Source organism: Dreissena polymorpha, chromosome 1 (assembly GCF_020536995.1).
Source record: "Dreissena polymorpha isolate Duluth1 chromosome 1, UMN_Dpol_1.0, whole genome shotgun sequence".
Taxonomy (NCBI): Eukaryota; Metazoa; Mollusca; class Bivalvia; order Myida; family Dreissenidae; genus Dreissena; species Dreissena polymorpha.
Genome location: NC_068355.1, coordinates 10538531 through 10556847, shown reverse-complemented (window position 1 = coordinate 10556847; position 18317 = coordinate 10538531). Strand labels below are relative to the sequence as shown.

The following is an 18317-nucleotide window of genomic DNA, read 5'->3' as shown; positions in this document are numbered from 1 at the left end:
GATTGACACGTTGAAGTGTCAAATAACAGTTTAACTTCTCATAAATGATTTTATAACTAAAAGTAGTTTACACTGGCTCACTGTAAAACCCATTAGGTAGATGCTATCACCATGGTTACTGGAGTATTGTCTATTCAGCACATTACCTGTACATATGGTTTTTGTATTAATTAGTTCTTCATGCTTTCTTCTAACCTGTACTATAGGTTACACAACACTCATTCTGATTTAAATAACAGCATGGTATGGAATTAACTTATAAATGTGTAGGAAGGCCTTCATGTCAGAAAGTTTATTTTTCTTCAAAAGTTGTATTAACCCTTTACCACATAGAAACCTATTTTGACACATTTATAGACCCTTAGAAGGTTACATTTAATAAAAGACCTTTCTTACTAGATTCAAGTGTTAAAGGCTTCATGTTCAACCCTGAGTTACTGATGAGCAGCAAACAGCATAAAACCTGGACTGACTTTGAGTAGTAACTGGCAGGCTGTTCTGGTTTTATGCTGGTTGCAAAAGCCATTTTCAATTTGCTTCTTATTGGGAAAAATGTTATAGTGGACATCAAAAGAGCTATTTTAGCACCAAACAATTTTTCAAGGTTGATAAATACCTGATTTAACATAATACTTTCCAAAATGGAATAGTTGATTTAAAAAACTTTCTCTCATAGTTACATGTAACAAAATTCTTAAAAAAAGAAACATTGAAAATAAAATTCTTTTGTTGAAACATGTTGGCAATTATAAAAATACTATATTCTTCTATGGAAAGAGTTTCTGTAAGTACTAGTAACCATTGTGCATAACTTCTGATGGAAAAGAAGCCATAACGTTACTGCACAACTGAACACAAAATGTGCACTAAAAAGCATGTTAATTAAGCTCTTAGGAAGTTTGAAGAGCTCTTTGGAACCCTTAGGAGTGGTCCTGAAAATATCTACCTTGAACCAGTAGGAGTGGTCCTGAAGATATCTACCTTGCAGCCAGCAGAATTCCTAAAAGATCTCATCTCAAGTGTTATTACAAAATAATTATCTAAGCTGGCACATCAGAAAGTTTTATAGATTTATGGCAGTGGATCATTTATTATGGAAACGATGGGTCAATGGCCATGCTTTTTGGGTTACTTACCTTAGGCAAGAAGTAGGTAATCATTTGTTTTTGTTATAAACAAACGTCGGCTAGCTTGATGAATAACAAGAACTTTTTAAAGCATATAGGTATTCATCCACCAGATTTCTACACAGACAATCTGATGCATGTGTATGCATTTGCCATTACAATTTAGTTTCATAGAAGATATTGATTATTTTTAATATAAAAAAAGAAACAACAAATAAATAAAAGTATTTTCAGATTTTCCTATGGCATTTATTGAAGCAATACAGACATGTGCTTTAGTAAACTAACAATAACTGAACAGCTGAACATTGCAATGCAGACATTATACATAATGCTGACAAATACACATATTCATATTCCAAAATAATTATATACAGTTTCTTGTGAGTGTAAAGAATATTGAATAGATCAGAAGGCAACAAAAAAACATTATCCCACTTTTGAAATGCACTCAAATCTCTTTCGTATAAAATGACAGATCAATCTACATGTAAGAAGCAATGCAATTTTATCAACTCTAAGACATTATAAGAAAATACTGAAAACAAAAGAAAAATGTTAATTTACAACCAATTCTTCTTTTTTGTGTGAAGACCTCCCCTGATTCATTGGTAGGGTACATACATAATTAGTGTACTGTGCCAAAACATTATGTACACCATGTCACTTTTAAGTAGAAGTTGCTTTGTTTCTTTTTAGGTCATCAATTCTTAGTAAAGTTCTTTTGAAATAATATTCAAGATGACAATTCAATTAAAGATATGTTACCAAACAATTGATGAGTAAATTTGTATGACATTCCTTAATTTTAATGATTTTTGTTTCTTAAAGACCAATGTTCCCACATCAGTGGGAAATTATGCAAACTTCAATTACAATACAAACAGAATTTAGTATCTATTTTGGTTTTGCAATATAGAAAATGGCCAACCAATATTAGTTTAAAAAATTGTTTGTATGTTATTAAAATTGTAATAGTTTGACAGTTATATTTCCTGTAGACATAGAAAATGTTCACTATGCTGCAAGATATAATTTAATAACTACAATTTAAATGAAAAATTCCTTAGCTACATTTGAATATCATGAACTCCAAAAAAACTGTAAAGGAAACAGATTTAGAAGAAAGTGGGTCGTTCAACTTTGGCTCTCATTGTATGCAATGACGCATCTGATGATGTATTGCTTAGTCCAAAACAGCAATGACAGAATAATTTTGGCATAGGATTGTTAATAGATGTTGTAACATGCTGTTGTTTCGTTATCTTGATCTGTATCCAAGTTGACTTCAGGAAAGTTCTACAAAAATGTATGAGCATCCATTGTTATTTTGTTATTTTTGTTGGTTATAAAAGACCATGAATCTCTTTGGTCATTTCTAGTTGCAAAGAAATTCTTAATTCTTGCTCTTGGAAATCAGAAAGTTTTAGGCGGAAGTTTGTTAGATCTCCACTAGTTCTTGATTGGGTTTGTGTACATGTACTTGCTTAGTTTATGGATGGCAATAAACATCACATTAGATACATATCTAATTCACAGTGTTTTTTTCTTCTGGATTTCTTTGTAGAAGTGCTGACATTTTCTGTGTGCACAATGGAATCTGATGCATTCTGTTGATATAGAGTCACTCCTTAGGATATATATGTACACATAACAATGCAAAATAGAATTCTTCGTCATCTTACAGGAGCATTCGTTTTTTAAATCACAATACGAGGATACGCTATTTTACATTCCAATGTGTTTCATATACTATAGACTTAGCTTGGAAAGTTATTTTATTTATAGGAAAACGAAAGTCAATTATGTGACAATCGTGCGATAAGACATTGGATTATGATTTTTTATGTGCATGAGTTAAGGCAGGAAGCCAAGAAAATTATTACGTGCTAACCATTATGTCATGCTTAATTTCCCCATAGTGATCTGTAGGCAACCATGTGGGAAAGAAAGTGAACTTCAAATTTTGCAATAAAATTAATTATTTCTGAAGTAAAAATGGCTACATCAAGAGGTGTAAGAAGGCCTTACAACAGGAAAAAATTGACGGCTATTTTGGAAACAGGCCCTGAAATTTATGAGGTAGGAACAGAAATAGGCATGTGAAATGCATTACTTTCAACTAAATTGTAACCACATGATTATTATTTCATTAGTTTAAACTCCATTACCCATCGGTACTAATTATTTCTGGTTGCTCAATTTGGGCACTGAGTTTAGTAATTATTCAAATTGCTCTAAATGATTATTTATATAATTTCGTTAATTTTAACTTCATAATCCCCTGTGTGAATTAATACCGGTACTTATTATTTCTGGTTTCTCAATTTGAGTGTTGAGTTTAGTCATTATTCAAATGCTCCAAATGATCATTATTTCATTAATTTAAACTTCATAGCCTCTTGTGTAAATTAATACCGGTACTTATTATTTCTGGTTGCTCAATTTGAGCACTGAGTATAGGCATTGTTAAAATGCTCCAAAGTGTGTTTGAATTATACCCCACACACGTAAAATATCTGAGGGATTCATTTTCAGGAATTGTGATAAATTGAAACAAACTTTATTTCTTCTTCAACCTGAAATTTGCTTAAATGGTTATTGTTGAATTATTTGACACTGATATAGACTTGGATAATTTTCATAGTTTCCACTATATAAAAGAGCTTATTTTCAAGATACTAAAACACACACTTCAAAACAAAACAGTATCAAAGATTCTAAGTGTGCCCACCTTAAAAAATTGTGTTCCGGCACTTTAGCATAAATTGTGATCTGGCGAATTTATACGTTTGGATGACTTAAAAATCAACCTGAAAGGAATTACTGTCTATGTCTTTCCTCAAACATTTAATACACCTTTTACAGCTTTGTTATTTATTTCATTTTAAATTATTGATAGAAACATTACATTGACCTTTTTACACACCATGAAATTATAGGATGGCAACATGACGTTATAATGAATCTTACATAATGCAACATCCACTTCCAGAATTAAAACAAAAAGAGGGGTTTTGGACTATCATTTCCAAAAATAAAATATAAAATATAATTTTACCAATTATATTATTGATATAAACTGATGATATCTAAACATAAAAAAGTTATTGACGCAACTCAATATCATGTGTTTTCGGGGGTTTGTATCTTTTACTTTGGCTACTTTCAGGACCCGAAACCAGAAGATGGTGGCGCCTATAAATGCACAGCATCCAACGAGAGCGGAGAATCTAATGCCAACATAACTCTCAACTTCTCAGGTTTGCTATTTTATTGACTTTAGATTTTCAGCAATGAGAGCTCATTATTTTATAAGGCCATTTTGAGCCAAGAACAGAGCCCAACTCTTCCCTGCTCTGACATAAGCATTTTTTTAAAAACAATATGAATCTCCCCATCTCAACATATTATTCCCCATTTTCCTCTTTAAAAAATGTGTTAGTCCTGTGATAATTTTTAGTATTTAAAAAGAATACACAAGCGGGAAAACAACTGTCTTTTTTACCTCAATCTGTAACATTTTACCAATAGAGTTCATAATTACTAGCTTTCTCATTCGGCAATTACTAGCATTTTGATTGGTCAAAAATGTAAAAAATATAGTGAAAATGAAATTAAAAACTTTTATTCTCAAGAGGCCTCTATTACAGTACAGACACTGTGTACTTAGACAAACGACACTCGCCGTGGTGTTTATCTCACTGTGTGTCGCTTACAAATATGAACCCCACGATGGGTTGTCGCTGGGGCCGTTTGCCATAAGGCGAACACCGCGGACCCGTATATCTAGCGCGATGTTCATGGTGTTTGCTAAAAATAAAATAATTGAACATAAACGTATTGTATTGATCCCTTACTTGTCTATATTTGTTTAAATACTGTGGCTGATAAACCTAGTAAGAGTATACGCCAAAAGGTGTCTGTACTGTATTGTGCTGTACTGTATTGGAAGAAGAAGAATCATATCGATACATAACTGTATACATACCGCTTTTCTAATGTTTACATTTATCCGATAATCCAATATTATTACAACATCACTTACGAAAAAATAATCTTAAACATTTGTTACCATAAATATATTTAAGAATTTCATAAACACAACCATATGCCTACTGTAAGCCATTTTCAGACGTGTAAAGAGTACAGTGCATTATGGGACACAGCTTTCATTGGACGAGCGAATTTAAATTTCAAATGTTCAAAAAAATGTTTTATTGCGTCATACACAGTATGTAAAAAACTGGCTTCCCGGGGACTTTCTGATAACGGGTAAAAATGAAAGTGAATATCTGTTAACAGTTTCACTGCGTTAGCATGTAAATAAATCGTCTGGATTATTTCATTTATTTTTCTTACATGTACTGCTCTGATAGGGAATACATGTAATAAACACTGACTCGTGAGTTGTTCACACCTTTATTGACATTTACACAACAGATTAACACCAATAAGCTGTTGAAGGTCGTTAAACCTCTAAGCGATTAAAATGGGTAACATTGATGGATAAAGCAATAAATCTGTGATCGTCGCCATCTTTTTACCGACTTAAAGTACTGTCCGAATTGAAGTACATGCACACATACATGTAATATCTACGTGTAGTATGATTTTCTTTTGTACATGTACATTTAAAACGCGTGAATGACCCTCGCAGACAGGTGTTTACGGTTGCTGCTCAACATCGTGGTGTCATGCAATCACTGCCATTTCGGGTGTTCACCAAGCACAGCGGTCAGTAGCGTGTCCCTCCCTTGAGAAATGTCACTCATCGGGAAAAGTGAACACCGCAGACAGGCGTTTTTGTTTAAGTACACGGTGTCTGTACTGTATCTGTAAAAGAGATGGACTAATCTAAATATGGCATTCAAAGTTCGATTATTTATATTCTTGTGAAGGTTTTATTCAATTAAAAGAAATATTTATATTATTCTGCATACATTTCGTTTCTTTGTAATTGGTCTTGACATATTTAAAAGATTTTTTTAAATTTAGAATCTATCCATTCCTGTTTATATTATTTGTTCAATGAAACATTTGCAGCTAAGGCTAAGCCAGGTAAACTGTGTGATATCAAATAATATTCTTAATTTTTAATAATTAATATCACATACATTCATATATTATATACTAGTCATGTATTAATATTGATGTATATCCCCTGATACACAGTATTGCCGGTATATTGGAATTGCCATGGACGTCTGATTGTCACACTGTCCAACTGTCTGTCACCAAAAATTGTCCTGAGGTGTTCTCCTACTTTTTCAAAATACAATATTCAGCTTTGAAAGCATTTTTCTGACATGAAATGTAGTTAATGGCACGAGGGATTTTTACATCCTATGTTAACAATTACACAAATTATGCGCCTTAATTTAACTAAGATATTATGTAACAACTTGCCATGAAGTGCTTAGTGTTTTATAAAAATTTAATAATCTTTTACACTAAAAGAAATCATAAATTTAAACTGAATACCGGTTCCTACATGAAAAATTCTGGTTGCTATGGCAACAAATAGGGCCACGGCTTTTTTTTTATTGGTTTACAAAAATTATTTTGAAAATGGTCCATCGGGCGGTCGAAAAAAAAAAAAAAAAAAAAAAACATTGGAAAAAAAGTTAATACTAATAACATCAGAACAAAGAGATCATATCTTTTATAACCTTAACACAGAGACAAAAAATCAAATTATGCAATGAAACACATCTATATCTTCAAATGAAATGAGTCCTAACAGCACCTTATGTAACATCAGGCAATTTTAAACACTCCATTACATCAGGGACCTATACAAACAAACTTGTTTGTATACGAACGTTGACGAGTGACGTCACGCGCACCTGCTAAATGACCCGAGTTTCTACTGGAGGGCAAAAAGCGCATATACAGAAGCTCTATCTCAATATCTATCTCATAGTACTGCCTTGACAAAATCAACGTTTTTGTTGATAATCATGCATAATATCAAATATAATTTTAATTATGATGTCTGAAAAGACATAAGCATGCAAGGAACTTTATTTTTTAATAATATTGTTATTATTTGTTTTTACTTCAAACGAACTCGGGAGTGGAAAACCATTTAAGAGCACATACGGTATATGGTTACCACAAAATTTCTATACTTGCACTTCTTTGCGACCATTTGAAGTTAAAACAAGTCTCAGAAATTGTAATTCTTTCAGAATAAAATAGATTTAATGAACGAAAACAATTGAGGATGAAGACAAACAACAAATAGATAGATTTTATCTTAGCAACATACCTGTGCATGTAGTAACCTCTATATGTCTAAAAAAAACTAACCTTGTTACACATTAAATAAATTTTATCGATAAATGTTATTGATTTATTTAATTGTTACACCAGTTTTGACACTCTGTGTTGCAGCATAGGTGTTAAATTGCACCTTTGTACATCACAAATCGATTATCTCGTTATGATCGGAGACCGTCCAGACAAAGACAACAGGGTGTCATAAACCAAGGCACATTGGGTCCATGCCATAAACCACATGTTGCAGACGATTGTCTGTTCATTAAACACAATTCACGATACCTCCATGACATCTCTTGGCATTTTGAGAAATCAGTAAAGCCAAATTTAAAAGCAAAAAAGAAAAGTGGCTTCAATAAAAATATTTCAACATTACAAAATGACGAAATCTGTCAGAAATGGATTAACAGGAACTAGTGCATTATATTAGCCAGTTAATTGAATCATTATAATACAGTGTTCAATAAATATAATTTTAACATATTGTGCAGTATTACTGCTACGTAATTAAGGGATCCGGCAAATGTAAACTTCGCTAGTACGTGTAAAGATTTTACGTTACTTCAGTGTACACAATACCATCATGAAAAGAAGCTATCACAATATGGTAAAAAATACTTGCGTTAAAGAAATGAAATTTATAATGTGTTTATTATAGAATGCTAGACTTTAAATTATCACTAATTATCACTAGCACGGACTCTAGATGACAATATACGCTCCGTGTCACTAGTAAAGAGATTTCAATATACATGCGAAGACAATTCAATTTGCATAATATGCAGGTTTTTTTCCGCGTTTGTATGATAAAATTTATTAACATTGGCATTCAATGTTAACGAAACGAAAATTTATTGATTGGAAAAGTATATAACCATAACATTTAATTTTTTTATGTATTCCGTTTTTGGCTTTGTTTGATAATTGATTAAATGCACCTCTTACAAGCTGATGAAAAAAAACCTATCCATACCACTAATAATTATTATCAAATTAAAAAGTGTTTTATTATTTTTGCAATATCATTTATTAAAGTCTTACTATCAGAAACAATAAGGCAATTTCATTGTTTTGTTTTGTGGGATTGTCAGTATTTAGTATTCCCACCACGTTTACTCTGATGCTTATAACTACATTGTTTTTATGAAGAGGGATCGATATATATATGTGAATATACATTTCTTGGTACTAAATATAATATATTAGCACTATTTTTTTTAAAGATATTCATTATTATTTCGCATTTGTTATCAAAATATTGACGAAGCAAAAGCCCTTTATACATGCTTTACGCACGGAGTGTATATTGAGTACTCTGTAATCTAGAGTCAGTGCTTTACGTTACTGTAACCAGTGTTTTTGCCCTCCAGTCAATGCGCATGCGCAGAAATATCGAAATGTAAACAATAACAATCAACGTTCGTATAGGTCCCTGATTACATGACATGCGTTCTTCTCCCATTAAAACGAAAAACTGCGCTTCATTTCCAAAATTGGATGCGCACCATTACGCAATGCGATGCCCGTTGCATAAATCTTATATAAGATAAACTACTCATACACAAATTACCCGGTATGTGTTTGCTCTTACTCGACTTATGAGATCGTACATGAAAAAAAAATCGAGGTAGATCGATCCATGCGTCGTCGCGGTAATGTTTGTCAAAGTTGTTGTTGTCATGAAAACTCGTTGATTTACAACGCAAAACGTCTTATTTGAACTGACGCGAATTAATTTAATCATATTTGTCAACTTCGCTTTTGCTTTATTTTGATAATTTAATCCAAAGTTTAATGTTAGCAAGTGTTTTTTTTTTACTGGAATTGTAAACAAGGAGTCAGTTAAAGTCTTCCGAAAATGTGCAGTCTGTGTGAATTGACAGTTTGACGTCATCAAAGGAAAGCCGCTTTCTGTCGGAAGCAATTAAGCGACAAATTTCGCGCCGAAAAAATTGGCTTCCTTTGTCTAGCAATCAACATGCCGAACCAATCGTGTGTTTGTTTCTCAATTGCAATCCTCCAATTTAATAAAAGCACGTGCATAGCTCCGCCTTCAAATCTTTTGCAGAGAACGGAGGCGGAGTTTAACGGTTAATTGAGCTAGTGTTTTACACAAGTTGAGTTCCGATTTGCCGAAATTACTCGGCCCTAAGCATTGAAACGACAAATACATTTATCAATGATTTTCCGAGATATACCGATTTGTTCCGATTTCCAAACTTTCTGTACAGTTCCTATAAACTATGGCGGACGTGTTTACAAAAATCCTAAACACATATATCGTAAATAATGGCAGTGTTTTATTGGAATATTTATACTAATTATCAAATACTATCGGGTTTGTTTAATATAATTAACATGTTAAACAATATAGTTGCGTCACAGACACGGAAATAAATTTTGATGGGGTCGACATTTGACTGACGCTGATTTTCTTATTGTCTGTAATTTTTACCCGAAATAAATTTTGAGAAGTGCCCATAAAAGGACTGGTACATAATGTGTCACATTGAAAAATATCCCGATCTCTGCAATATATGTGAACCAATCGTTGATTGTACTTACTTGATTTTATTCGCAACCGTACTCAAACAGGATCGTTTTTTTCTCGTTTTGCAGTGCGGTCGGGAATAAAATAGTTAAAAAAAAGACGATTTTCCGATTTTATTTTTTTTCCCATTTTCCAAAAATTAGGGTCGGCGGTTTTGTAAACCAAGAAATATAAAAGTCGTGGCCTAGACTAGAAATACTGCTGAAAATTGCGGTTTCCTGGATCCTGCAATAACTTTAAAAGTTCTTAATATTTTTTCATGAAACTTGCAACATGGATAGATGGCAATATGGACATTATGCACATCATTTCATTTTGTTTCTTCGTCAAAAATTCTGGTTGCTATGGCAACAACAAAAAATAATAATCTAAAAACAGTGGAATTTCTGACAATGGTGGAGCCGGTAGGGGACTATATTGCTTGGCAATAGTCTAGTTAGATTTATTGCTTTTTATTGGTTTATATCTTTCAATTTTGCGTGGGGCATAATGTCTTGAAAATTATGAAAATTTGCAACGTGGAACTAAACATGTCGTTAGGTTTCATTGAATTGCGAAAGAACAAGAACTCCTGCTTTCATAATTTCACACTATTACCAAAGTTCATGCTGAAAGTTTGTCAAGGCCAGCAATTGACTATAATATGCGGTATCTAGATGAAACTTCATAAGGAGGAAGCTTTCAATTTTGGGTACTGGGTAACTAGTTTTTAACTCTTTCAGTGCTGGAACCGAAATTTGAAGACCTTTGCAAACAGTTTGAATCCAGATGAGACGCCACAGAACGTGGCTTCTCATCAGGATCCAAACTGTTTGCTATTCTGATAGTATTCTTTGAAAACAAAATCGAAGAAAATGCTTATTTAAGAAATTCAGCAGACAACATTTTAGCAGACGACAAATTTCCCAGCATGCAAAGGGTTAAAGCTGAACTGCCAATGACCTCTGACTAAATAGCACATTTAGGGGGGATATTTCAGGCACCTCAGTTCTAGATGTACTTACAGTCAACTCCTCAAGAAAGTCAAGCATGCATTATTTGGAAAAAATATTGTAAATAAAATGTTCAGTCTTTATTGTTGAGTTTGAGAATCATTTTAATTGAATTCTCACTCTTTTTGACTAATATTGGTTTTCAGATGCTTAATACATTAACCCATTTATGCCTAGCGTCTAGAAAAAAGGCCTTGACAAACAGCCTAGACCCAGATGAGACGCCACATCATGCGGCATCTCATCAGGGTCTGTGCTGTTTGCTTGAATGAATTTCTGTAAGAAATATTCTAAATATAGAAATAAGTATACTAGACATCCCTTATTTTGGAAATAAATTGATCCAATTTAAAAGGATGGGAGATTCCACTAGGCATAAATGGGTTAACTAAATTTATTATGGAGTTGAGCAAGGAAAAAACTGTTTTGTAGATATATATAGTTGTGTTCAACCATCAACATGTTTGTTTTTTATGTAAGGAAAGGTGGATCAACAAGAGTTGACTGTATTGTAGCCTACTATAGTTTTGAAATGATATACTATTCATGTGTTGTGTAATGTATCACCTTAGTTTTAATATAATCTTGAAGATATTATAATCCTGAGTCACAGATAAACATAGTAAAATATAATTTTCCTAGAGCTTTTTCTCATTTGATAGCCAAGTCTTAGGGAAATTTGGATATATTATCATGTCATTGCTATTATTATTATCTAGTGTTAGGAGTTCTTTTCCTTTTGAATAAAACAGTATAAATGCTTATAGATCTATGTATACATGTAGTGGCGCAAGACAGATTTCATTGCATGGTGAAAAAACAGTATATAATAAATTATAACATGGTTATATGACATTATCATGTTAACTTAAATATTGCTTTTGATATATTAATACCATTAAAATAACATGTATCAGATTGAAATTAAATGAAACAATGTAATCGAAATATAAGTTATATCTAGTGGGTTAAATGCATTTTATTAAACATAAATCAGTCATTAATGAAAAGAAGATTGTGTTTATGTGAAAAATTATCTTGAAATATTTATAGTGTTGGAAATTAACATGTTAACATGTGATGGCCAGTCACTTGATCCAGTGTTTGTAAACTCATCCATAGTGCAGAAATTTGTGATGTATTTAATAAATTGTTAAATTTTCTTAAAAAGAATAGTAAAATCAGTCTGTGGTTTTGCATATATTGTGTATGTGCCATAATACAGAAAACAGTAAAAATCTGTTTGTGCAACTAATTCTGCATACATTTGCAAGTATTTAGATAAATTATGCAAAAAATTAAACAGTTTGCAATCGCGGACATCTCAATAGTAAAATGATGGCATTCATAATAGTTCATGGTGGTTTGGATATTTTAAGAAATCTGGAGTGTAATTAATTCATAAAGACAATTTTTTACATGTACAGTAACATGTACACCATGAAAACTGATAACAATTATAATTTGAACCTTTCTTCAAAAATATCTCATTCCAAACTCAGGAGCCCAAGGAAAGACAGGAGGTAAGGGGCCTAGCTTCAAGGATAAACCCAGTGTCAAACAAGATGGCAAGAACCTCGTGATTGAGTGCAACTGTACCGCTAATCCTAAACCAACCCTGACATGGTACAAGGACAACAAAGTTATTACGGAATCAAACCGTGTCAAGTCGCGTGTCACCGAGAAAGGGGAGGAATACTCTATCTATTTGGACATTCTGGTAGGCAGACTGTTCCTGCAGTGGCATAGATTCCTTTTTATTGGCACCATAGGCATTTGCCATGTCATACTACAGATTTGAAACATTAAAAAAAGCACATACAAAATCAACAAAGCACGATTTTGTAAGACAAAAACTGTTCTGTTGATTCAGTCAATTCATATTTATCAATTTTAAGTGATGTCATGAACATAAGGTACGTTTCATGCACATGAATGAATGTTGTTGATTATTTCTTATTATTTTATTTGGCCACAATTTGTTGTGTATAGCATTTATTTGGACCATGCTTTGTGAAAATTGGGTTTAAAGCACGTGCATAAAGTGTAGTCCCAGATTAGCCTGTGCAGTCCACACAGGCTAATCAGAGACAACACTTTATGCTTGTATGATATTCTTCATTTCAAGGATGTCTCTTCTTAGCAAAAGTTTTTGCAGAAAGTGTTGTCCCTGATTATCTTGTGCAGACTGCACCCACTAATCTTGGCAGACACTTGACACACATGCATTCAACCCCTTTTTTGAAGAGCACGGTTCATATATACAATTTTGTCCGGTCCGCTGTTGATCAGAATTATCTGCTAAACCCTTAATATTTTTAATAGACTTTCACCAAAGACGATGGAGGAGTGTACAAGGTCACAGCCAAGAACGACAGCGGAGAAGGAACAGCTAGCATTACAATCAATTTGGAAGCGTAAGAAATTCAGGGAACATATTCGTTTATGTGATTCGTTTATGTGTCTGGCGTTTTTTAACCCTTTTCCACTCAGAAGCAAAGTGAAAATGGCTATGTGCAAACAACCTAAAACCAGAACAGCCTGCGAGTAACTCGCAGTCTGTTCAGGTTTTATAGTGTTTGCTGCTCATCTGTATCTTAAGGTTGGAAATTAAGATTTTTAAACTTTAATCTAGTAAGAAACGTCTTCAATAAAATTTAACTTTTTAAAGGACTACAAATGAGTCAAAATAAATATCTAAGTGGTGAAGGGTTAATACAACTTTATTTTAGGTTAAATTTCAATTATACAGTCATGTGATGTAGCAGAGTAACAAAGATTGCCTTTAATCATTGACACCACTGCTTTCATGAGATGATGATGAATTAATGCTTCTGAGGTTGAGCTAAGGACTGGAGGATTTTCAAAATGTTTCATAAATCTAACATATAAATTGCTATAATTTGTGAAAATGTGTTCATTACACTGGCTGAATCATGAATAATTTGATTAAAAACTGCTCGACAACAAACACGTTAAAGGCCATTTTGGTTCCCAGCCCCGCCACATAACATGTGTGGTGATTGGTCATAAATTCATGAAGTCATTCCTCCAAACCTCTGATTCAAATAGGGCAATAGTCAATTAATGGCATAAGTAATTGAAATCATCACTGGTAATCCAGTTTCCCCAAGAAAAGTGTGAGTTGCTTTACTGTCCGCCATGAAATGACAGAAATACTGTTGAAAACCGCAAAAATCCAAACTAAATTAAAACAGAAAGCTGACACAAATGTTTGTCACTGCTTGATTTTAACTGGGATTGCGTGCATTGTGTTGTTTGGGGAACAAATCTGACAATATCGTGAGAAACGAGAAACGAACAACCAATGTTTTCCAATACATTTTGGAAGGGTCCTAGGGTCATGTCTAAATAAGTAAAATACCACCAGTATTGCTCCATTTGTTTTATTATATTACATAAAATTAAAAACACAAATAGATTAAACAATTCTATTCAAAGAATCAAACACAAAATTTTCACACTGTAATGATTTTCACTTCAGGCTTGGCTTTAAGACACAGGAGCCAAAGGAGGAAGCAGTTGTGCAGAAACCCGCCCCTGCTGGGGCCGCACTCGAATTCTTTGATCAGCCAATCGTTAAGCTTGATAACAACGGGCAGATTCTCACAATCATGTTCTTCCTAAAGTCGGGCTCAAAGCCGACCGCGACGTGGTCGGCAGGCGGTCTGCCTGTGAAGAGTGGGGGTCGGTACTTCTTGAACGTGACCCCCAGCAAGGAAGATAAAGACAAGTATACCATTCTCATGGAGGTGAAGTCGGTGAGTACAACTGACATGCTCGCTCATAGGCTTTGTTGTTTGTATGGGTGGGGTAGTTTTGTTTGTTGAAATATTATAGCTCAACAATATTGACCTGCTGTTGATCTTAATGCATAAGGTTCGAAGTGCTGAATTGTTGAACATATTTTTTTTCCAAACATAAGTCAATGTGAGATCTTCATTGCCTTGTCTGCAATACTTGCTTTTTAATTCCTTACCTTGGTCCTTATTTCAGCCTAGTGACCGTGATTCTGGAGTGTACAAGTGCAACATCAAAACACCACAGGGTGAAGTTATTGGAGAGACTAAGATTAACATCAAAGGTAAAGGAACAATTGAGCCCATCAGATAATTTATATTTTTAAGCGTTTAATATTGTGTTATTATATATAATTGTAACATATATGTTATTACAGAAATGTAAAGTGACTGTTTTACAAAGATTTGCTTAAGTTTACTTATTTCAAGGTAGCAATTAATGTTTGCAAGACAAATCACATGTTGAATACCGGTATCCAAAGTTGTTTGACATCTTATTTAATGAATGGTTAAAGTTTGTTGTAATTTTTTTAGCGATATTTTTTATTGAGGAAATAAAAATTTAAGCTAGTTGTCATAAAGAAATTCAAGAAAATTGGGACAGGTGTTCAACTTGTAATTTATTATCAGTTAAAATACGTGATTTATTATTTTATCATTATTCTACAGTAAAATCAATAACATTTCAACTCTTAGTATAGGCCATTATCATCCAATTGATAAAAATAATAAGTTTTTCACTTATTGTAGAGTTTTACCCATTATAAAAATGACCATATGATTCATAATCTGTTCCCTCCTTGCACTCTGCACTCTCAGATCTTCTGTCTGCCTCCAAGGGTGATCCACCAGTTTTCACAATGAAGTTGGCGCCAAAGGTACACCATTTGTATACTTTTGTTTGCTTTTGGTATATGTTTTGAGGTTTTCATATAACAGTTATTTATTACTTTAAATAAGAATTGATTATTTTGCTGATTAGGGAAATTAGGTTTATGAAGATAAAAATTATAATTAAACAATCTAGGAATTTTTTTAATTGTGTATCGGTTGTTTATAAAACGATAGTGAATAATGATATTGGTGGAGATTTCAATATTGGCAACGCTGCTGCTGTTGCTGCTGAAATCTGCTTTAAGATCCACTTAGACAAACTAACAAGAGGATGAAATAAATGTTTTTAGAACATCAAGGATGGTGAGTCAGTTGAGCTTAGCGCCAAGTTAAAGGGAACTGAGCCCATACAGATTAAATGGAGCAAAGACGATAAGCCAGTAGAGAACGGGGCAAACTCCAAGATTGACTACAAGCAAGGTGTTGCCACACTGACCCTTCCCAAGGCCACATCTGCTGACGCTGGCATGTACAAGATTGAGGCTAAGAACCAGCACGGCTCTGCTTTTTGTTCTGCCACACTTGGCGTGCAAGGTATTTTCTTTTTTTAAAGTTTAGGTTATTAACCTGACTCTGGTTGTATTCACCAACATTATTCTGTAAATTTACAATAGAGAATAAGATACATTCCAGATGCAACAACTGATGTTTTACTTAAAAATTTATAATAGACTCTTAAAATCGCTGCCTTGACATCATCTTGGTCTCTATCAGTGTTAGAAAAAAAGCTTTATAACTAGCCTTATTATATCTCTGATTGCTATGCAAGCTTAGGTTGAATGTGTCTGCGATTGTAGAATTTACATTACTTATTACTTGTTTTTCAGCAGCAGCAAAGCCTGTGGAAGACAAAGTTGTAAGTAAATGCCCTTTAGTGCTTATATTACAATTATGTTCATTGGCACTTAAGCATCTTTTTTTTTACACTTATATATTTAACATTTAGGTAAATATTGACCAAAATTTTGTTAGAAGTTCCTGGTATTTGCCAGTATTAAACAGTCAGTTTTGAAGAAAACAATCGTGAAAATGTCTTTTAAAAATAATTACTCAACTTATTAATCAATGGGCAGCAGCTATGCCTGGACAGTTAATTGTCAAACAATCAAAAGCACACATATTTAAATACTTAAAGCCTGAAGCAAAGAAACCGGAAGAAAAGAAACCAGAGTTGAAAAAACCCGAAGAAAAGAAACCCGAAGAAAAGAAACCTGAAGAAAAGAAACCTGCAGAAAAGAAACCAGAAGAAAAGAAACCAGAACTAAAGAAACCAGAAGAAAAGAAACCAGAGGTAAAGAAACCAGAAGAAAAGAAACCAGAAGAGAAGAAACCAGAAGAGAAGAAAGGTGTGTAACTCTTACACATATTTGTTATCTCACTTGAATCAATTTATTTTACATTTTTTGCACAATTTTGTAGCAAAGTGTGTGTCCTACTCAGTTGACAGTGGAAGAGGATATCTGTGATCAAATATCAATAAATTGAAAAAAAAACTTGCTGGATTTATTATAAAATAAAAAACGATCATTATAAAACATGTAACTGTTTTTAAAAAAAGGAGGCCATTATGTCCACAAACCTTTATTTATGTTTTTAGTTTGTAATTGAGTTCAGTGCAAATAACAACGTTATCCAATACATTCATGCAAATGCATTTTTTTTTACTGTTTTCAGAGGCACCAAAACCAGTTGAAGAGACAGTGGTATGTTTAATAAAAAAGAAGTTTATGTCAGTTAAAAAATACACTTGAATTTTTTTTTAAGGTTTTATTATTTTGTTTTGGCAGTTATTTAAAAACAACAATATATTAGAACTTTTTCCTTTATCACTTTTAAAGGGTGCTACAGTAAGAAGTTTCTATTGGAAAATTGTAAATATGCTCTTACATATTGTACTAATAGTTTTTGTATAACTTAAAATTGTTAAAGCATATCATGAAATAATTTCCATGTAATGTGTGTAAAATCACATTTCTTATGTTGTTAAATCATCTATTTCAGCAAAAGAAGGAAACAAAACCAGCCGAGGCACCTAAACCAGAGGTGAAGCAGGAGGAACAAAAAGGTACACAACTCATATTTCAGTACACATTACCTCCCTTTTGTAAGAATATTCGTACTAGATTGTGTAAGGCTGTGGTATATTTAAACAAGCAATACAAATGATGCTGGTGATAATATATTGTTTTGGTAAATGAAAGTTTGTTATCAATGAGTATAATCATAACACAACTAAATTGTAGCTTTAGTAGCTGCCTTCTTATTTTTCACTTTTGATATAAACTAATAATTGGATCTTGACAAAAATGAATCTTTTACCCAGAGTTTTAATGATTACGCTCTTATAGTGTCAAATAATGTTGCCTATCTATGATAGGTTATGACATTTTATAGAAGAAGATGTTAGCCTTGGTGTGAAACCACATTCCGGGTTGTTTAGTTGGTATCTATTATTTGCAAATAATTATTATTTCTTTTCTTTCTTTTAAATGCTTTTAAACAGTATTGCTTCTAGTCACAATATTTTTCTAGTGCTAGCTTTTCCCACTCTGTCCTGAAATGTTGTAGCTATTTATAGCTTTGATGATGACAATTCATTTGTGTGACCATTGCCACTGTTGTGTGTATAGATTCCCAAAACCATGTT

The 18317-nt window shown here is 32.9% G+C and overlaps 1 protein-coding gene across 1 annotated transcript in view; it reads left to right on the top strand.

The window, feature by feature from the left end:
* The window catches only part of LOC127870931 (twitchin-like), a 229367-nt gene that overhangs the window by 47574 nt on the left and 163476 nt on the right, over nucleotides 1-18317 (top strand). The window contains 12 exon segments of the mRNA XM_052413522.1: nucleotides 4300-4390; nucleotides 6174-6188; nucleotides 12458-12675; nucleotides 13281-13372; nucleotides 14461-14737; nucleotides 14973-15060; nucleotides 15596-15654; nucleotides 15961-16204; nucleotides 16498-16526; nucleotides 16806-17016; nucleotides 17345-17373; nucleotides 17672-17735. Coding sequence (XP_052269482.1) covers nucleotides 4300-4390; nucleotides 6174-6188; nucleotides 12458-12675; nucleotides 13281-13372; nucleotides 14461-14737; nucleotides 14973-15060; nucleotides 15596-15654; nucleotides 15961-16204; nucleotides 16498-16526; nucleotides 16806-17016; nucleotides 17345-17373; nucleotides 17672-17735 — 1417 coding nt within the window.